Source organism: Alosa sapidissima, chromosome 23 (genome assembly GCF_018492685.1).
Source record: "Alosa sapidissima isolate fAloSap1 chromosome 23, fAloSap1.pri, whole genome shotgun sequence".
Classification (NCBI taxonomy): Eukaryota; Metazoa; Chordata; class Actinopteri; order Clupeiformes; family Clupeidae; genus Alosa; species Alosa sapidissima.
Window position 1 is genome coordinate 6,769,947 of NC_055979.1, and position 22,500 is coordinate 6,792,446.

At 43.5% G+C, this 22,500-nt stretch overlaps 1 protein-coding gene across 1 annotated transcript in view; it reads left to right on the forward strand.

The window, feature by feature from the left end:
* The window catches only part of LOC121699031 (glypican-5-like), an 81,703-nt gene that overhangs the window by 7,452 nt on the left and 51,751 nt on the right, over nt 1–22,500 (forward strand). Inside the window, exon 4 of the mRNA XM_042081629.1 lies at nt 19,561–19,681. Within this exon, the coding sequence (XP_041937563.1) occupies nt 19,561–19,681 (121 nt within the window). The remainder of the gene's footprint in view (nt 1–19,560; nt 19,682–22,500) is intronic.

Consider the following 22,500-nt stretch of genomic DNA (forward strand, 5'->3'; position numbering starts at 1 on the left):
ATGTCTCCCAAATCCACCTCTGCTGTTTGTTTACTCATGCAGGGAAACAAAGAAACAAAAAAAAAAATAGAAAAAAACAAAAAAATGGGTCATCAGACATTTGTAGAACATGTCTCATATGTCTGGGTAATAACTGCTCTGACCCTCCGTGCCTGCTCAGATTCATTATGCAAACCGTGACTCACAGGGGAAGTCAGTGCCTGCTTAACTGAAAAACAGCACTTACTTTAATAGCCCCCCCACCCAGCCCCTACCCACCCTTCCACAAAATAGAATAATTTCAATTTCTTTCCTCTGCTTTCCCCCTTCCTTTCTGTCAACAAGGCCTTTGATTTCACAGCCACGTTAACCAGGGCTCCTCCATAACCGAATCATCTTCCAGACGTCTGAGGGGACGGTGACAGTGTCACAAAATTAATCTGGCCTGCCAGGAGACGAGCCCGATCCAAACAGCCGTCAGTCGGCTATCCTCACCTTGTGTGGCATTATCGTGCTCATTTGTCTTCGTCCTTTTCCTCACCAGACACCCCCCCCCCCACACACACACACACACAAACACACACACACACACACACACACACACACACACACACACACACACACACATACACACACACACACACACACACACACATCTGAAACAGCCTGCCTCTGCCACACGCCTTCACACCCACACATTCACACATTGACTTTGTCGGTCTCTCTCTCTCTCTCTCTCTCTCTCTCTCTCTCTCTCTCTCTCTCTCTCTCTCTCTCACACACACACACACACCCTGTACACACACACACATATAGGCACACACTCCTATCTCTGATATTCTTAGATACGCTCATCTCTCTCCCACCCCTTCTTTTCTCTCATATTAAGTGTCTGTCTTTTTAATTAGCCACATTTCTATGGAGAAGGATGAATAATAATGAGTAATATTGCCACTCCAGAGAGCACCATAAAGCGTTTCATCCATTCATTTACTTCAGACAGTGCTCCCGAATAATGCCTGCTGTCCTGCCGACGACGCCACATCTTATCAGCGGGCCTTGGCTGATAAGTAAATAATTATATAATTAAAGTGGAGAAATAAATAGAGCAAGCATCTAATGGAATGTCAAGTCAGTGGTTTAAAATTGACCCAGCTAAAATGTGCTCCAGATGCATCAAATTTTGTCGCTCTGAGCATGAGTCAACCCCGATCACTTCCCAGGCCTCTCAATTCCCAGGCCTCGCTCTGTAGTTTTCTGCTGTGCTTCTGTGAGGGGTTTCAGCCAGGATTGGATGGATGGGGAGGGGATGGTTAAAAATGTCTTCACACTTTAGTCTGTCAGAGCTTCTGGAAACATATGCTACTCCTGTCAGGTTGAATGTGCTTGATTGGAGTGTGTGTGTGTGTGTGGGGGGGGGGGGGGGGGGGGGGGATGGGCTTCATATCTCCACTTGTCATGAATGTCTAGTGCAGAGAAGAAGCAAGACAGCGTGCTGACAGATAAAGTAGTTAAACAATACCATTAAAGTTCCATCACCAATGTATCTCAACAAGCAATTATGTTTTCACAGGAAAACATACTACATACAGTACACTATAAGTAAGTGTGTGTGTGTGTGTGTGTGTGTGTGTGTGTGTGTGTGTGTGTCTGTGTGTCTGTGTATTTAAACTGGTTTTGTCAGTAATGGGTCAGATAGTGGTCATCTCTGGCTCATCCCCTGTCTGTTTGCACTGGTCTGACTGTGGAGAGGCCATCATTAAACACTTCTTAATGGAAATCCATAGTTGGAGGACTGTGAGCTGAATATCTCCTCCGGTGCCATCAGTCTTCCTTAAAAAGCACTAAAAGGACCTTTAAGTAGCTGAATTTAATCCAGCAGCAGCCACTTGCTTTTTCACCTTCTTAACATCACACGGCGTTCATCTTACAGACACATTGTAATAGGTGTGTGTGTGTGCATGGTGTGTTTGTGTGTATGGTGTGTGTGTGTGTGTGTGTGTGTGTTTGTGTGTGTACAATGATGGCGTCCATCTTGCAGTCACATTGTAATAGGTGTGTGTGTGTGTATGGTGTGTGTGTGTGTGTACAATGATCTCTATTGTCGCCATGCGCTGTACTTACTCCCTAGATAAAATGGCTAGGATGGCTATTAGCTATGGGCTATGTGGAAGAGGAGGTATCAGTATGCTCTCAGTCATCTGTGGTATTTAACAGTGGAATGAGTGTGAGGGTTTGGACAATAGCTCTGGAGGAGGATGCAGTGTGCCTTTGCGACCTGTTGAGGGAGCTATATCCATTTAATTGCCTGCTTTCTGTCAGGCCACATTTCTATTAAATCCTTGCCCCTGAGTGATATATATTTGGTGTATTTAGTGTGAATGAGAGAGGGAAATATTTATGCAGAAAGCCATAAAGCTCTCTGTTAAATTGTTTATGTCTTCATAAATGTCCGTTCTGCATGTCATATCTGCGATTAGATTGGCAATCTGTAGATGTATGTTGAGAACAGTTTGATGGCCGTGTCTCCTTAGCCTTTAAAGTACCATTGTTGGCAAGATCTGTGTGTGTGTGTGTGTGTGTGTGTGTGTGTGTGTGTGTGTGTGTGGAAGATGTCCAGTAATCACCCCAACATGTCTGGCCTCTCTCTTGCCAAGAGGAATGCCTCTGTCATGATTTCATTCTTCCCGTTGATCCCCTTGGCTCTCGGCTATCAGTGTAATGATAAATGGTGCTTTGATAGCTCAGGCAACATGATGCATTTCCGTATGACTTGCAGCTTGAAGTAACTCTTGTGTTATGAACTGGCAACTAGAGTTATCGTCGTAGAGGATTGGTCAAAACAGGTGAAACGGCACTGGAGGTCTTGTGTTGTGGCCAATGCCCCCTCAAACATTTAAAGCTGTTTCAAAGGAAATACAGTTGTTGTAAGATTTTCATAGACATTCAATCAATCTCCCAGACCCCCCACTCCCTGAGTACTTTGTCTTGACTTAGTACTTTGGCTAGCTAGTCATCCATATTGCAATAGGTAACCTTTTGCCCTGGCGGGTGTGCAGGAAATATGCCATGGCAAAGCCTGTTGTGTGTGATACCTGGGTCTGAATGAGAGCGGACCCTTCCTGTGGTCTTCTGTGAATAGCCATTAACCTGGGCTAATTCATCCTTGTGGCAAAAGGAAGCCCACATGGGCTTTTGGATGAATGGCGTCTGTTGTTGTTGAGGGGATGAGGCTGCAAAACAGGCGCCAGAGGCAGCACCTGTGTGTGTGTGTGTGTGTGTGTGTGTGTGTGTGGCTGTGATTTATCTGAGCTCAGAGGCTGTGATGACAGGGGCGGCCTCCCCGCAGTGCCACAGGTGATCAGGGAGGAGGGGGAGGGAGGGGGAGGGAGGGGGAGGAGGGGCGCGATCAATCCACCAGCGAGGAGAAGGAAGGGAGATTAGGTCAAGCTGAGGCGCGGTGCGCTCTCTTACTCAAGCCATCCGGCTGCCTTGGGGTGAGGGCTGGGGGGTAGATGCGTGGGTGGACATGGAGATACAGACGGCCAGAAGCTACAAGCACAAATGTCCAAGTACACACACACACATACACACAATCCAGACACAGACAGACGGCCAGAGGCTACATGCACACAAACGTGCGCGCGCACACACACACACACACACACACACACACACACACACACACACACACAAAGTACACGTTTTGTACACTTATAACTTTATAGTTACACAAACACAAACACACATACACATGTTTTTGTTCATGTTCATGTATATATATATAATTCATCTAAGAGAGAATTGAAAAGAACATTCTCAATTCCCAATATAGAATTAAATGAAGTCTTGCATAGAGGCAAACACCTACAAATCATTAGTAAATGCAATCGATGCACATAAACACAGTGAGAGATCTAGAAGTGAGGTGACACGTATACACGAGGACAAATATAACATATGGTCTCCACCCACATACAGAGGCCAGCAGACACACAGCAACAGGCTTAAAAACATCTTAAGTCTGTAGGTATTTAACCTTGAAGAAGATGAGATTCTGAACACCCCCCCCCCCCCCCACACACACACACACACACACACACACACACACACAAATTTCCTCTCGCTCCATCTCCTTGACTCCCCTCACCTTGTTCCAGTGTTGAGAATTCTGTCCCAAACATCTGGATTGAGCTTGCTTGACCCACTGACAGTAGCCTGCATCGAATCAAAGCGCTATTGTTTGCGGTGACCTCTCTGTCACACACACCCTCACTCTTTGGGGCAGTAGTCTGAAAGAGGCCCGGTGAGATCAAAATACACAAGGAGTTTTCCGATCCTTCCGTAGTGCCAAACATGCAGCTTATTCTCCCCCTCAAAGTGAGGTGTATACTCTGGAGCTGAATGTGAAATGTGCGTTAATTAAATTGTTTATAAGCCATCGTTGGATAAATATGCTTTTACCAAATTTCCATGCCCCTTGAGAGATCAGTTTTGACATGTTTCAAGACACAAATTATGTTTAAACTGACTCATTTTACAGTTTGCTGTTTGCTGGCTTGTGTGGGTAAACTTCATAAACATTGGTGTTTGTTTGGAAGGAAAACTTATTATGGATTCAAACCATGTAACCACAGGTCTTACTCTATTGCATGGGCTGGGGACTTAATGATATCCTCTCAGCAATCAACTTATCACGTTGGATACCAGGAGAAATGACCCTCCACATAATAACTACAATTAAACAATTACGAGATCCAAAAAATCCAAATCCAACTTGGAATTTCCCTTCCTGGGCGCCTAAGTGGAGAGTGTTGACATGTGGTGATGTGACTGGCACTGGGAGTTTGAGAACACAATTTCCACACTCGTGATGATTTGTTTTTGCAACACGGTTTGAAACTCATGGTCCAAATTCATATGGTCATAGACAAAGCTTTATTCAACAAGTTTTCTTCATGTTGATTACCTTCTATTGAGCTCTGACCTGTAATTATGCCGAGCCCATTGCCAAAGTGTCAGCAGTGGCAGTTGCCTTGGCAAGGCGAAGTGCAAAGTATTGGGTAGCTGGCCCTGTTACAGCTTCAATAATAAACCGGAATAAGTGCCATATACAATTCTTTCCATTTACCTAAAAAGTTTATAGTACTCTCTTTCTCCCTGATAAAAGCCATCAGCTTTCCTCACACTCATTTATTTACTCCCGAATGTTAGCTATTTTATTTTGTTTATTTTAGCACCAGATGCCTTGCCGGCGTATAAACATTGCCTCAGCACAAACATTTTGTGGATGTGCATTTGCAGTTGTAAATATATGCCAGTGGCATACCCCAGCCAGGGCGTGGTGAGAGCCGGTGTAATGCCCCCTCTCCTTTTGCTTGTGTTGTGTGCAGTTTCTATGACAACCAAGCAGGCTTATTAAAAAAAAAAAAAAAAAAGAGGAGGAAGAAGAAGAAGGAGAAGTTTCACCTTTTCTGAGTTTGCCCTTTTACCTGACAGCCAAGATAAACGAGCGAAGTTCGGCGAGGCCGTGAGCACAAACATGCATTTCTGCTCGCCTGGTCAAGGCTGATAGGCTCCCCTCGAACCTTTTGTTTACTTAAACACGTAGGGAGCATAATGCGGCCATTCAGGACACGGACCCCCGTGCCGACCACTGGGCAGGAAAAACAACAGCCTCGGTCCCACAGTGCACCTGTTTTCCAATAACGTCATATGTCACCTTCAGCTAATTGCTACAATGACGTGCATGGACAGAACTAGTGGACCATCTGCCCCTGCACAAATGCTAACAAAACACAAACTTTGCCCCATCAAAGGCAAGACTTTGACATGGTCCCCTGAGAACTTTGGATCCAAGCCAGAGTGGGGCAAGAGCAGCACAGTGACTCATTAGGTGAAGGGCTTTCTTGAGTCACCCCAGTGGAAAATTACATTTTTCTGTTGTTGTTTTTGTAGATCACATAAGAGTGCTAATGGTATCAGTTCCCCCCCAGTGACGGTGCACTGGGCAAGATCATAATGCATGGTGATGCAAAAAAGGGCAACCCTCTCATCAGCACTTAACTATACACCTTCTGTTACCAACATATGTTTTTAGCATTGGAAGCACTGCTCGCTTTACCCTTGGAGGGGAAAATCTGACCTCAGAGGTCACACTTTTTTTTTTTTTTGTAGATAAATCCAAACATTCCAATTTTGTAGTTGTAGCAACAGCAGGAGAATAAGGATGACTCTAGCAGTTAATTATTCATTCCAGCTGTTACTGAAATGAAGCTTTCGGATACCGGCTGCTATCTTGAGAATGCAGCTTCTTTGCAGTATGCCAAGTATAAGGACGAACGACCACAGTTGTTGCTGTGGAGGCGACAGGGGAGATTACTATCAGATGACCTTAACCTCTTAAAAACAAAATCTGATGGCGAGATCGATTTTTCCCAAATCACCCCGTGGCATTTTTTATTTCCTCTCCCTCCTTATTTCCTCCTCCTATTCTCTTTGGCTTCCTTTGCCCGTCTTTGAAGTAGATAAGAAAATACTGCCAAGCCATTTATGCCGTTTGTTTTCTTCAACTCTCCATCCAGGAATTTAAATTGCTCAGTATACAGACATGAAGAGACTTGACAGTGCTGAGATACCAAAGCAAAGGGCAGAGAAAAATAATTGGGCACAGACTCTGACATGTGTTGTTTTAATTTGGGCCATCCACATTGGCTTAGTTTGCTTTGATGAAGACAAAACGAGGCTGAGCCTACGGCCTCATCTCATCCTCGACACATGTTAATGAACCAGTCATGAACTTGGCCGACCAGTCAGGGATTAGCGATAGCCAGCATCATACTGACCTCTTGGTCATGCACCCTGGATCCCCCAGTGAAAACACTGTGAACTTTTTTTTTTCTGAAGTCAAACAACTCACCCCAGAAGACCATCGCTTGACTCTGGGAAAAAAAAAATGAACACGATTTGCTTCCAGGGTATAATAGAGGGAAGGTTAACGTGTTAATCAGGAGATTTGTTTTGTTGCTTTTTACATTTTCACTTCCCCCTCCTCTCTCTCTCTCTCTCTCTCTCTCTCTCTCTCTCTCTTTCACAGACTCTTTGTCTGCGTTGTATAGCCTCCTCAAGTTCTTCTCATTTGAACCTTTAATTAGAGTTTGTTTACCGGGTACAAAGCCTACTTCACAAACGCAGCTGCGCTAATGAGATACTGGGGAGCACAAAATAAAACATAACCTCGGGTGGAACAGCCGAAGCTTTAGTTTCTCCTTATGCCAAATGATGTCTGCTGGGAAAGAAAAAAAATAAAACAAATTAATCAGCACACAGATAAATAATTCCATGTCAACTGTTGTGTCACACACGTTTTGGATTTATCGTATGGCCTTTTTGTAGGGGTCAGAGCACTGTTAATTAGCTTTTATCAGCAAGCAAGAATACTGCCGTGATGACTGGGTTACCAGGGCAGTGAGAGTGTGACACTTATCCATGGGATCACTCACAGATAAGCGTCCTGCCGAATAACACGTCGCCCATGTGTTGATTACTGCTACCTGATTAAGTGGGGCCACACTGGGTAGTGTCCATCAAATGGGCCTCATTGGGTTGGAAAGGGAAAGACAACAGTTCCAAGAAAAACTCTTAATGTGTCTAAATGCGTTATTCTTTTATTTTTTGTCTGTAACCGATATTGCACATCTCACATCACACACACACACACACACACACACACACACACACACACAAAGAAATGAGCAATTAGGTAATTAGATAGATCATGTAAAGAAGCCGAGAATAGGCAGAATAGCAGTGAGGTCCAATGGAAGGGTGGGGAGAGGGAGCATGAGAACCACTGGACCACTGGAGTGAATCATGGTTTCTCCGCTGTTCAGGTTTGGTGTCCAGCCACTGAGTAGACAGTCTTTGTAGTTCTGCTTCAGCAGGCTGATGGGGTCAAGTCTAGGCATGTGGGTCCTCTCGGATGACTGATAAATATCAAAGCCCTTTAAATCATGACACTGCACCTTGCAAGTCATGTCAGACACAGTGGTAAAGGAGATGAGACAAGCCATCTGTGAGGATTATGGATAAGAAACCCCTGCACGTCACGGCAAAGCTGCATAGGAAAGCATAGTAGGCTTAGTTTGAAGGTGTGGTAAAATATTGGGTAACACTTTATAATAACTACACACAATTCATCATTTATTAAGCCTTTGTTACTTATTATGACCGCCGCGCAGCGAAGCGAATTATAGTATTAGGAAGTGGTTTATAAAATATGTATCCTCACCATAACTAATCTTTAGTGCATGTGTATGTAACAACTGTTAAATAATGGAAATATTACTTCATCATCAAAATATTATTGCAAAATTTATGAACAAACCATTTATAACTGTGTTTACAAAAACTTTATTTATGAGAATTAACATAGGAACAATGCTTTACAAATGATGAACAAAGCATTTTATAATAGTTTGCAACTGGTTTATAATAAGAAAATTATTTCATTATAAGTGGTTGTTTCATTACTTATTAAGTTTAAATCATGTACTTACAAACATATTTTTTGGATAGACGTATTTACTATGAACAAACCATTTATAATTGTGTGAACAAATGCTTTACGGTAACACTTTATTTTAATGTGTCGCTGTTACAGTGTACCTACCTAATTAGGTACAGTGGTACAACCTGTGTAACAACATGTACTATCAGGTACTATCATTGTACTTGCATTATGTATTTGTGGGTACCTACATATAGTTGTTACATTGTAATACTGAGTGCTTTTACAAAACTTTGCCAATTTGTCTAAATTTTCATCAGAGGCAAAGAGCTGACCTGAGACCTGCTGGATGGGGTAAATCTGGTCATGATAGATTTGATATACAAATCATTCTTAGCTCCAGTCAAGGCCTCATTGTCTTCAGTGTACATGTAACAGCTGTGCTGCTACAACCTTGTTACTCTTTGATACAGTGGAATAAATCTATTAAGTGTACCAGTTAATTACTTACATGTACATATTACATGTATGTTATGTCTTCGATGTCTTGGAACAGGTCTACTAATTCACATGTACTGTGTGGTGTAACAGCAGACACGTTTCAACACATCAATTACAGGATGCATGACATCATTGACAGGATGTATATAATATGTAATTGTAAGTACTTAACTGGTACACTTTATTTTATTGGGTTTATTCCACTGTATCAAAATAGTAATAAATGTGTACCAACACAGTTGATATATGTACTATGTAGTGAATTAGTAGACCTGTTCCAAGATATCAAAGACTCAACACAACATACATGTCATATGTACATGTAAGTAATTAACTGGTACACTTTATTCCACTGTATCAAAGAGTAACAAGGTTGTAGCAGCACAGGTTGGAGCTAAGAATGGTTTGTACAGTATATCTATCATGACCAGATTTACCCCATCCAGCAGGTCTCAGGTCAGCTCTTTGTCTCTGATGAAAATTTAGACAAATTGGCAAAGTTTTGTAAAAGCACTCAGTATTACAGTGTAACAACTATATGTAGGTACCCACAAATACATAATGCAAGTACAATGATAGTACCTGATAGTACATGTTGTTACACAGGTTGTACCACTGTACCTAATTAGGTAGGTACACTGTAACAGCGACACATTAAAATAAAGTGTTACCATGCTTTACTGATGATAAATTATGTATGTATATACTAATGATGAACAAACCATTAACTAATAAGTAACAAAGGCTTAATAAATGATGAATTGTGTGTAGTTATTATAAAGTGTTACCAAATATTGTCTCTGTTTTAGTAACAGCGCAGGCTTGAAAATGAAGGTACATTTCCGTGTTCTCTGCAGAACTTGATATTTACAATGTATTATCTAGTGAGTCACCCCCTGTCACTTTTATACTTTCTTAGACGTTCCTGGTGCAAAGTAATTACATGGAATGAAGCTGCAAAAAAAGAAATATATAATTAAACAGCACAAATCCCAAAAGCCACACATTTTAATAAGTATTACTGCATCCCCAAAATCCCATGCATAAATAAGTGGTGTAGGGAAGCCTGAACAGCCTACATGCACGTCCATCCTGCATCCGCAACACACCTGTCAAAATGCAGGAGAGGGAGTTACCTTTCTCTCTCTCTCTCTCTCTCTCACTCTCTCTCTCTCTTCCTCTCTCTCTAATGAAGAGCCCTTGTGTGAGTTTGTTTCCCTGGTAACGGCCCCAGTCCCCGAAATCAGTCTTCCATGATTGTCCACATGAAAATGACTCCGTTGAGATGCCATGCGGAAACATAAATACAGATAGGGACAGCAGATCGGGCCCGGGAAAGCTGCAGCTCCACTGAGCTATAAAATTGACTTGGAATCAATACAGTTGCAAATACGTCAGGCGAGACAAGATGTATGATCTGGACATTAGAGGAAAAAAAGGTACGAAGAGCAGTGCTGGGCTACTGCAGACGAGGAAGGACACTGGGGGACAGTTCTGTGGGCTCGTGAGTGGACCCATATGTATTGTATATGCCTTTATGATAGTGCTGCTCATTGAACCTGCTGAATTTCCCTTGAGTTTATGATATTTCTAAACACAAGAGATTCTCTGCTAAGAAAGGCACGCTTTCCTTTCTGATTGTTGGTCACTAAGGTCGCTTCATGTTATACGCAGGGTATCTCTTTCGCCCTTAGCACCAGGGCTATCGGCCATTTAATGGTTTTGTAAAGGACACAGCAGGATACCTCTCTAATACCAATATTCTACTTTTATTAACCCTCCCTCTCACTCCCACTGATGTCAGAGGCTTTTCGCTGCTGCTCTGACAAATACTCTACTCCTATTATTTAAACTTAAACACTTAAACTTGTTCAGAAGAAATTTCTGGAGGGTCCAGCCCTTTGCATTTAATGTTTTTTTTTTTTCCCTGACATCGTCTGCAAATGGCAAACCCTTCGTCCGGTGGGGAAAGCAGAGAGGAGGTCCAAGGAATGCTGGGGAACATATCAGGCGTGTTCTCGTGTGTGTGTGTGTGTGTGTCCCAGTAGATGCCGCGGCGAGTGGTCCCTTTATATCTCTGAATTACGCCGATGGGAGGCGTCTGTTTCTGAGGAGCCGCTGCTTCCCTAAAAGCAGACACATAAAACATGTCTGTCGGAGGCTCGTGAGAGAGAAACACTGGTATGAGCGTGGGCTGGCTAAAGTGATTCTATGTGAAAACAGCGAGAGGCTACATGGTGTGCGAATTAATGGATTCCTCCATTAAAAATGCAACTATCCAATATCCGACCGTAAAAATCTCTTCTCTTACATCTTAAAATTGGGGCTCTCATATTTTTGCCGGTTTAAAGAGGAAAGTCTTGAAAAAAAAGTTTAAACTCCTGCTAAAAATGTTCAAATGTATAATATATCAGTGGAACATGTTGTTGTGAGCTAATGATGAATAATGGCATTCATAGGAAGAGTACATAATGAGAGCAGCAAAACGCCAAATTCCAGGGTGGCACTGTTTGAGTTTGTTTAGCCTGAGTCCGTCTGACTCTGTCTGCATATCTAATTAATGAAGCATATTTATTTTTCTGGGTCAGAGAATTTCACTGCTGGCTTGCCTGTTTTTTTTTTTTTGTTTGTTTGTTTTAAGTGGCATTTTGTAAAATTGACCAATACTGCTATGAGGTTTACTTTGCCTCGCAGGCTTGAGTGCGACTTCGTGTTTGTTGGCTCCCCTGAAGGTCCGCACACAGCCTGTCTGGTGGAGCCAGGCTGAAGTGTGTGGATGCAGAGACAAGTGCCGATCTAGGAGGTGGAGAGCGATAAGCTCTCTCCCTCTCTCTTCTGTGTACTTGGATTGCAGTCATCTCCTCCAACCAGCACAGCAACAGCCCTTATCTCACAACCAGTCAACACATACCCCTTCCTGCTTTATGGGAGATTTATCTTCCATTGAGGTAGAAATAAGAAATTACCAGAGCTTTCTTGCTGAAATTGCACTGCACCACTAGCTTATATGTGGGAATGGATTTGGTGACACCACGGTACTGCAGTCCTCACTGCGGTAGGGTCTCAGTAGGACGGTTCCAACTGCAGTAAAGTATCCTCTTAGAAGGCTGCTGCATCAGATGCAGTTCAAATTTGGTTGTTGCTGTTCGACCCCTTTTGCAGAATGAATTAATCTACTGTTTGAGTCTGGGAAATGGGAAACCTGCTACCATTGCAACTATCTCACAAGATTCCCACTTACTTCAGTAAGCAAAGTTCAGTACTCCCTGTACACCACACCACACTGCATCAAGGTAGGCTTATCTCATAAATGATGTCAGGCACTATTTCATGATCAACTTTAGCAGCCCATTCATTTGAATGCCTGAGGTGTTGTCTACTTTATAGCCATATGATAATTAGATAGAAAGGCCAACTGTTTGGCTAGAAGCAGCAATCTAAACAAAACATGTTTGAAGCAGTTGTCAATGCTATAACTGTAAATGCTACATTGCAACTAGCTCCATCAAAGAAAATACATGATCAATGTACTAACTGTCTAATTCTGACAGACAGTTTGTAAGACGTTCATTAAAACAACCATTAAGGATTTCAATCACATACGGCTATGTAATATTCACAGTATATAACTGCATGTCAGATGTGTCATGAGAATGGTCAGTAGTCAGTGTAATGCCTCACTTTATTTCCTGAGGAGAGTCTAACTTTGTATCCTGCAAGCATGTTCAGTTATTACAGAGAAAAAAAAATACATTTCTGATTAAACTGTTTGGAACAGACATTATTTGCAAAATGGTATTTCGGAACAATAAGGCCTGTAACCCTTTTGAGAATAGCTGCCTAGACAGAAAATCATTACTAAGATAATGAAAAAATAAATGTCTGTTTGGAGACATTCTATATCATTCTCTGAGCTCAAGTGAAAAGAACTAAACTCTGTGACTTCCCTTTCACTGCTTGAGGTTTACAATGGTGTATTATTGTGTTTAAAGACACTTTCAACTCGGATCTAAACAGAGATGTGGTTCTGGTGTGGGCTGTTTTTATATATTGAATAGGCCAGGAAAATTGCAATACTTACTGCATTGTACCTTTTCAGTTTGAAATGTCACGGCATTATGTGCAATTCACAAAAGTGAATTGTGGCAGCTTGCATTGAGTCTTCATCCCGTGACTTGAGCATTTGTGAAATAGAATGCATTCCTAGATGCACAATGAGAGACTATCTGTCAAAAGTGAAATCTGTCAGAACGCTCGCCGACAAATCAGAGCAGTGCGCACAACAGGCCGAGGCCACACTTGAAATTCTCGGGGCGTTTTACCAGTTGCCTGTCTTCCCCGCATCGTCCCTGCGACCGCGCCATCCATGCCCGTCTCCACCCTCGACTCAATCACCCCTCTGGGGCTCTTGTCATAACACCGTATAACTCAAAACGCTTTGCCAGCTCCAATTAATTTGCAGACCCCGTTGGCTAATGCTGCAGTCCTTGTCTGGCACACATCAATACAAAGTTCTGGCTCACGGGCTCCCACTGATTACACCAGCTAAATGTAGCACCGGGGGGGCCACAATGTGTGTCTCACTCCTCACTCTGTTTGTCGTACAATCCTTGGTAGGGAATATTAATTTCTGCAACATATGCAAGCTGTGTGTGTGTGTCTGCCTGTGTGTGTGTGTGTCTGCGTGTGTGTGTGTGTGTGTGTGTGTCAGCATTCATCAAATGAATGGAGGCGCTAAACGTGGTGCAGTGTTGGGGGTGGTATGCGTATTTTTGAGCCGTGATCTGTAATGATTATTAAATATTTGAGTGGAGTGTTTTCCTTCAATCAGATGCCGGGTGTTTGGATAGCTGCTGTCGCTTCCTCTCTTCTCCCTCGTAGGCCTGGTCCTTGCCTCCGGTGTTTGCTGAATGGGCGGCGCGTCAGAAACATCCGCCATTGTCTCCGTTATTCAATTTTCAATTTACCTCGTCACCTTTCATGGAGATTGCGTTCAATCACGGCGCGTCGTTTCCCCTAATTAACATCCCCATCCTGTTGCATTTGCCAGGCATAATGCCGCCTCATTTTGCCGCCGCCGCCGTCTTGGCCCCTGGGGTGCGTTGTTGCCGTGCCTGCTGAGGTCATTACGGATGCGCCTAATGGGACAAACAGCTGCTGGAGTGATTTGCTTCGTTTTGTTTTGAATTATTCCAGCATCACAGAATAGGTGAAAATGATCTATCTATCGCCCACGTTTTTGTCGTTTTTCTTCTCTTTTGTCTTCGGTCTTCTGTTTGTTGCTGTTTTTTTGTGACCTCATGCGGCTTTTCAGTTGTTAGGCAATGACGTATGCGAACACATTGATTTTTCCAAGCACTTTTGGCCCATCATTAACCAATTTATTATTTTACTAAACTTTACTTTTGATGAATTAATTCATTAATTTACTTGTGCTTGTTGTTTTCTTGTTCCCTGATTGTTTTCTTTGTATTCATCTCTGCCTGTCTGCAGCACCATGTGATCTGGAACTGTGAGGGTCAGAGTATGCCAAGCTCAAAAGAAACCTCCTATCAGTTGACAGGATTCCTTAGGATTATATAATGTTGGTCTCATTAAATGTCTCTAATGTGATACTGATGTTCAGTGAACTATGTCCATCATACAACTACTGGAAAATCATATCCATACCTTTTATATTCTTGGTAGACTTTTTAATCGGCCAAGGCAGTGGTCCCCAAACTTTTTCTTCCGAGGGCCAGCTTACTATGCCTGGCTCTAAGAGAGGGCCAGAGACTCGGAGTATATCAGTAACCATAAATAGCTTAGTGCTGTGAACAACAGCAGTCTACCTTAGTCGAATATTCCATTACATTTAATCTATAGGCTATTGCAGTTTAATACCATTGTTAGCTGTGTTTATATTGCCATCATGCCATATCAGTGTAAAACGTAACTCAAATTAAATAATACTAATAAAAAGACTTTTGCATTCCCAAAAGTATATTTTATTAAAAATGTGTGAACTCTGAACTCTGAAAATGTAAATTTCTCAAACTATGAGAATGTTATGAAGCGCTGAAGTGGTCTGAAATGACCACCATTCTAACTTTCACTCACCTGAACTTGTGACCTCTTTGTAGGCCTATGAACATTTGAACGAGTGAATACAAAATAGAAATAATTATCCCAGAAAGTCCCAGAAATATGACTTGAATAGAAGTTAGTTAGTTATTAACAATTAATTGATAAACTTTTACAATACTTTGAGCACTGATGCAGTCAGCATAGGCCTCTTACATTGTTTCCAGGTAGGCCTACATTTCATTCCGTTTTTGATGGCAAACGCGAATCAGCGCCAAAATAACCACCAGTGGACAAAAAGAGTATTATATGTGTACTGTTAAGACTCGCCATAGAGAATGAATGGGGGAAATTGCAGAGGTTAAAGTTTGACGATGTCGTACTCCCGTGCGGGCCGGTTGCTATATACCACGGACATGTTTTGGGGGGCCACCCAAAATGAGGTGGCGGGCCGTATCCGGCCCGCGGGCCGTCGTTTGGGGACCACTGGGCCAAGGACACATGCAATGTGAATCCTTGTATTAAACTGATGGAAAAATGGGAAGCTGTGCATGACGGATCTCATCAGATTTCCCCGCACCTTGAAGCCCGAGCCTGTTTTCTCGGAGGGTTCAGATTTGCAATGCGGACTCCTGCATCCCGGGCGAGTCCAGCAGCCCTGGCTGCGAGCCCTGTCGCTTGGCCGTAAGGTGTGTGGGCTGCTGCTGCATTATCAGCGCGTCTCGAGTCCTGACTCACCTAATTGCGGGGGAGCCAAAATGAGTGATCTCTCACATTGTTGTCGCTGCAGACCACCCCCTGGGAGTGAAACACCGCTCGACATCCTGCGGATCCATGAGATTTGCCACACCAGCAAACATTTTCAATGGATACAATTATCCCTGCAATCTAACCCAAAATAGACTCAAACGATGAGGCCTGTCCCAGTATTGTCTGTTCCTCTCTTTTTTTAATGCTCACTTGCTTTCTGGTTCTCTCTCCTTCTCTCTTATCATCCACCTGTCTTCCTTTGCTGTTTTGGGATTGCATGTGCATCACATCGGTGTCCTGTCGGTAATCTTTTTTTATGCAGAAGCGTTTGGTCGAGCTGTCGGGCCTGTCGGTGGATGACTTCCCATCTAGCTGACAAAAGAGGATGCTTCTCGGAGAGGCATCTGGCGGAGCCTCTCTAACGCCTGGACCTCGCCGTCTCCTCTCCGCTCCTTCCGCCTCTCGGCTGCCGAGAATCACTCATGCTGAGCGCGCGCGTTCCGTTGCAATTCCCATCACCCCCCATGCACTATCTCTGCGTGGGCGAAATAAATGTTTTACTGTACCCCGTTTCCACTTCACAACAAAGGGCCCTGAAGACCCAGCTATGTAGAGGAGATAGATTGCATAGAGATGAAATGAGATTATCGTGGGGGGAGAGAGAGAGAGAGAGAGAGACCGGAGAGAGAGGGAGAGAGAGAGAGAGACCGGAGAGAGAGAGAGAGAGAGAGAGAGAGAGAGAGAGAGAGAGAGAGAGAGAGAGAGAGAGAGAGAGAGAGAGAGAGAGAGAGAGAGAGAGAGAGAGACCATACTCATTGATGCACCCCAATCTTTAAACTGTCGCTGTGATCCGTCAGAATGCTAACCAGAGCCTCTCTCTCTGCGTGAGCATGGTGTTGGGGAATGTTCCATTTGAATGGAAGACAGAAGCAATCTCTGATCTATTTCTCTCGTCTTTTTTCCAATAGATTGGAAGGATGAGGGGAGATGTAACAATGGCACACTTTCAGTATGATGAATGTTTCCACATGTTCCGTGTTTTTCATCATCTGACACCTTTTAAGGAGCAGGCTTACGCTCTCCAGCTCCTTCCCACCCTGTGAGACTCTTTGTACTGTAAGCATATTATGAAATATTAGTGGAATGTCTGCAATGGATCCCATAGGCACCATGAAATATGGGACTGGCTTGAATGAGTTTCTGTGTGTTTGTGTGTGTGTGTGTGTGTGTGTGTGTGTGTGTGTGTGTGTGTGTGCATGTGCGTGTGCCTGTGCGTCATGTGTGCATACAGAACTTGTGAATCATGCACACCAGTCCCATTTTGTGCACTTTCCTGGACCGCACTAGAGCTATTAAATGTTCTGCTACAGGCATGGATTTCATATAAGCAATAGCATCTATGCCAAAGCTCCATTATTGAATGAAATACGACTCAAAGAGCAACAGGCTTGGACGTTTTTTTTTGTTGTTTTTTTTTTTTTCAAATACGATTTAAACAACGGGTGCACACCAAGTGTCATCACACCACAAGAATTATGGGTGCAGTTTCATCTACCTGAGTTCGGTATACTGCTGCCTACATACGGCATTCTTCAGCTAGTTTGGCCTCTCCTCCTCCAAAATATTTCAGCTCTGATGAAAACAAATGGGATGTGTGAGCGGCTAATGGACATTTAAGTCATGGTCTGGCACATTTACACTCGTTAGAAATGGGCACAGATGGCAGAGGTATCATTTATCCAATACGGGCATTAATCAATCCATGCCACGGCCGAGCAAAAATGAGCTGTCCACGGAGGAAGTGACTCGTTCTCCATGCTTCCAGATCAGATGATTAGTGTGATATGCTGACCACACTTATCGGGCATCCAAGCATAAATGTGCACTAAAGCAAGACTCATTTACTAATTGTTTTCACCCATATGTACTGTAGTTTCAACACCCGGGTTATTTTTATTCCTCTATGGATCTTTGCTCTTTTCTTTCACATACTGAATGTACCGGTATATGAACATAAAACAAAGCAGATATGACAGAATGAAATCTAAGAAAGATAGACTAATAAATGTAACTTTTACACTGCTTGCAGTGAAAGGACAATCACAACAGCTTGAGTGGATCAGGCCCTGTCAGCCAATCATGCCATTCACACCTTCTGTTTTCTGTCTCAAAGACAACACTTCAACTGTGTCTGTGAATCAATGAAATAAAGCGGATGCGAGACATAGACATAGAGTGTGTGTGTGTGTGTGTATGTGTGTGTGGGTGTGTGTGTGTGAGAGAGAGAGTGTGAGTGTGAGTGAGAGAGAGAGTGAGAGACAGCAAGTGGAAATGATACAGGGCGAGAATTAGAAATATGGAAACACAAGTGACACGGAATGAAAGAGTGAGTTAAAGAGGAAAGGAAAGAGCAACTGCAAGAGGAAGAGAGAGATGCAGAGGAGAAGTCATCGATGGTGGGGGACATTTGCATTCCTCTGAAGTGACACCCCCTTCCCCATCCTCCTCTCTCTCCCTCCCTTTCTCTCTCTCCCTCTCATTTTCTCTCTCCCTCGTTCTCTCTCTCCCTCTCATTTTCTCTCTCCCTCGTTCTCTCTCTCCCTCTCGTTCTCTCTCTCCCTCTCCCCGCCCGGCGCTGGCTGTTGGCAGTGCGGTTGAAAAGCTGCGGAGAGACGGCGTGCTGAAGGTGACAGCTCCTGGCTGACTCTTCTCTTAAAGCCCTAAGCAGAAATCAAAGCAGGTACTCGGGTACCTTCAGAGGAGAGCTTTCTGCGGTGGCTGAGGGGGGCGGGTAGTCAGGGGCGCGAGGGTGGTAGGGTGCTAGTGTGGGTGTCAGGGGGTAGGAGTCGTTTCTCTCTGTGCCTCTGTGCACAACGAGCCAGAGTTTATCCCATCTGCTGGGGTATGAAGGGAAGCTGAGCTTTCAGCGAGGATGATCAGAACTTGGGAAACAATGTAGAGGGATGAAAAAAACAGGGTGACATGTTGTAAATATAAACTTTTTAACAGGATGACATGTTGTGAATGTAAACTTTTTAAGATAAACATCTTCAGGGCAGTTTTGTTTTCTAACTCATGCTCACATCATGCCTCTGGTTCTGAATGACAAGGAACAAGGTAGAATGTCTAGTGTTGAGATATAGAATAAACATGGGAATAGTCTGAATTTTGCTCTATTCACTATCCTGTATGTGAAAGCTGTAGTTTCCTAGGGGCTAAGCACATCAATCCATATTCACAACACAGGAGATTGAAAGCATATTTTTTCGTATAATTTGTCATGTCCCTGCCTTCTCTGGAGGGAGGTGTTCGCCATTTGTGTGAAAATGCAAAATTTGGTTTAAAACATCATATAACACTTTCCACAAATGTCAGCTTTTCAATCGTAGAGCAGTGCACATCCATCTCCAGTTGGCCATAAACTAATCTCTCACTCTTTAGGGAGCCCTATTGTTTTATAGGCGAGCTTGAGTTATGGGTCTGCTACTTCAGGCCTTACTCCGCAGGCTTGTTGCTTGTCGGAGTCAGTGGCACGCTTCTAAATCTCCCCCCTGGTTCATCTGAGGTAGCGTCGCAGACCAGAAACAATGCACCCGAATTGAATTGAATTCAAATCCAAACACCCACTTGCTTTTTTAACTCATCTGCTCTTCTTTTCTTCTCCTATCTCTCTCTCTCTCTCTCTTTATTTCTCTTTTTCTCCCCCCTTGCCTCTGTTACTGACTTCCCTCTCTCTCTTTTCCTGTGAATTTCCGCAGCTATACTCTGCGTGTGGTGGGCAATGGGATTAAGGCTCAGACGGTAAATCCAGAAGTCAAAGTCAAAGGATCGGACCCGGTCATAAATCAGATCATCGACAAACTGAAGCACATCAATCAGGTGAGTCTTCACAGATATCGGCCCTATTGCAGCGCATTAATACAAAACGGTTTTGCTCATGCATTATAAAGTAAGCAGAGACCGGAAGAGAAAATGTTGTTTTCTTGCTCTATAATTCTGTCGTGAATAGGTTTTCTGACTCGAAGAGTGTGATGTGTAAGCATTTTCGATACAAGTTGAATAGCAATATAATGTCATACATCATACCATTGTTTGTTCTTCAGATGATGGAAATGAGTTCTTTTTTTCTTTTTCGTTTGACTTTTTAGTTATTTTGTAACAATACTCAGAAGCTGACACAGGCTTTTTGTGAGTGTGGGGGTTGGGGAAGGGGGCTGGGATTAATTCAATCAGAGAGAAAATTAGTTTATGTTCTTTTTAATCTCCCAATGTAGTGCAAAAACATATCAGCAAGATGCCCCTTGGGAAGTGCGAAATCAATGAATACATTTTTAAAAACCCATTTCAGCCTTTTTGCATGCTGGGGTTTTATGGAGCCATCGCCTGCCTTTGGCCAAATCAATGTTCTTCCACCCCTTTAGCAGTAGCCACATCCTCCTTATTTGTGCTGGTGGGGCTGTATTTGATCTGCCTCGTTTCTTCTTTCCTTGTGGAAGATTAGCTCAAGGAGACAAGGGAGTGGTGAGGCGGCATCTTAGCAAAAAGAAAGAACTTTCCGTCACATTCAAGCGCCTCCTTCGCTGGTGTCTGTGTCTGTGTGTGTGTGTGTGAGTGTGTGTGTGTGTGTGTGTGAGTGTGTGTGAGTGTGTGTGAGTGTGAGTTTGTATTGTTTTGTTTTGTTTTTCCTGGAATGCAACATGCGGGAAATCTGGACCCACTGTCTCGCAAGCCTTCACACGATGACGCCTCTGTGAATGAATTACAGTCATCGGAAGCTGTGAGCCTTTGGTTTGGTGTTGATAATATCACACACACACAAACACACACACAAACACACACACACACACATCCCACCCCACCCCACCCCCAGCACGCTTAATCATAATGATTACCGGAACGCGTAGAGGACTTCTGCTGGGAATGTCAGCATGGAGGCTGTGGTCCCCGGGGAAATCTATCTGCGGCGCACAGAGTGCCCAGCGCTACGTCACTAGGGCTGCTATGTGGCTGCAGACGAGCGGCTGTGGGAGAGGATGGGGATCCCCAAGAGCTCCAACAGGGGAGAAGGAGCAACGCTTTCATGTGCACTGGCCCTGGGCTGTCAGTCGGCGTAAACAAGCTCTTTATTGAAGAAACTTTAGAATTAGTTCTAGTTGTTAGTTGTTGGTGGTAACTTTTTTCCGTGGTAAATTTCAAGGACTGTCTGTTTTTTCTCTTAGAACTATTTTGTGTCGTATTTAAGGTTGAGGTAATTAAGAATGTTTCAATCATCATTCAACCACTTAAAGCTTTGATATTATGTACCTTAAAAGGAATGCATGGGCACACAGCAGACAGTTTCCAATCCACTGAATTGTTAATTATTAATAACTCTCTGGAAAGATTGTCAGCAAAGTTTTCATGTCTCCGTGTCCTTAGATTGCCTGACGAAGATCCAGGGTGATCGAAACGTTGCTATGTTTTTAAAGTAATGTAGCGACCGGCTGTCAATCAGGGAGTGCCCGCGCTATGCATAACCCTGGGCACGCTCATGGTTGGCAGCCTGGTGAGAGGGGGGCGGGACCCCCGGGGAATATAGGCTACTGTTCGGGAAAGTTCTGTCTTTCGGTTCTGGGCCTGACACGGCCCGCTGTGTATTACATGCTGCATTGTGTGCTTTGTGACAATAAACAAGTTCATGACACTCTGGCTCTTGGTGAAACGCTACAGTAATAAAGTTTATATTTTTGGAGCAATTGAAGTGTGCAGACCACACTTCTTCCACTGTCTTGACACTTTTCTTTGGATGTGCGCACCCACTCTCCAAAACGTCTGTGTCCTTAGATATAGAAACAGCTCAATACATCAAGTGATAAACCCATGTAGCTCATTCATCCGTTCAGACAGTCTTCAGTGCAGTTCTTGCTGCATGTAGGTTCAACTTGTCTTCAGGGTGCAACTACAGCATTATATATATGTATAATATCTGCAGTGTACTGTACTTCCAGGTAGCTGTTTGTCAATGCAGCATCACAAATTCACAGTCCGAGCACATATTTTCTGTGCTTGTTACCCTATTTGGGAGACGATAATTAGTTGGTCACCATGCCACTGGTGCCAGACGAAGCAAGTAGCACTGCAGAATAGCAACATAATGTGGAAGAGACAGTGTTGGGGAATTTATGTTTGAGAAAGGCCCTGAGCGTAGCATGGCTTTAATGCTGTCAGCTCGTAGAAGTTAGCAACGTGGCCGCATTGGCTAGCACAAAAACATTGGACTAATGAGGCTTGTTCTGAACAGCCTCCAGACCTTACGAGGGAGAGCGACTCGAATAGCCATGCTTTTAACCTACAACCTTGTAACACGAGTCAGACGAGATGCAAGCGTGGGAGTGCTTTTGTGTCCGTCCGTCTCATTGCTCGCGGCTTCTTTCCCTCCGGTTCTTTCTTTCTTTTTTTTTGCACTCTCTTTCTCTGTCCCTCTTTTCTTCTTTCTCTGTCTCTGTCTGTTTCTCTGGCTGTTTCTGTCTCTTTCCTTCCCTCCCTAGTTTTTCAACTTTTCTCTTTTTTATCAGTCACCATTTTTTTCCCTCTGTTTCCACCTCTCCCCATTTGTTTTTCCTTTTGTCCTTTCTCTTACAGTCAGTCTTTCTCTACCTCTATTTTTTTCTCACCTGCTTTCCATCTCTCTCTCTCTTTCCATCTCTCTTTCTCTTTAT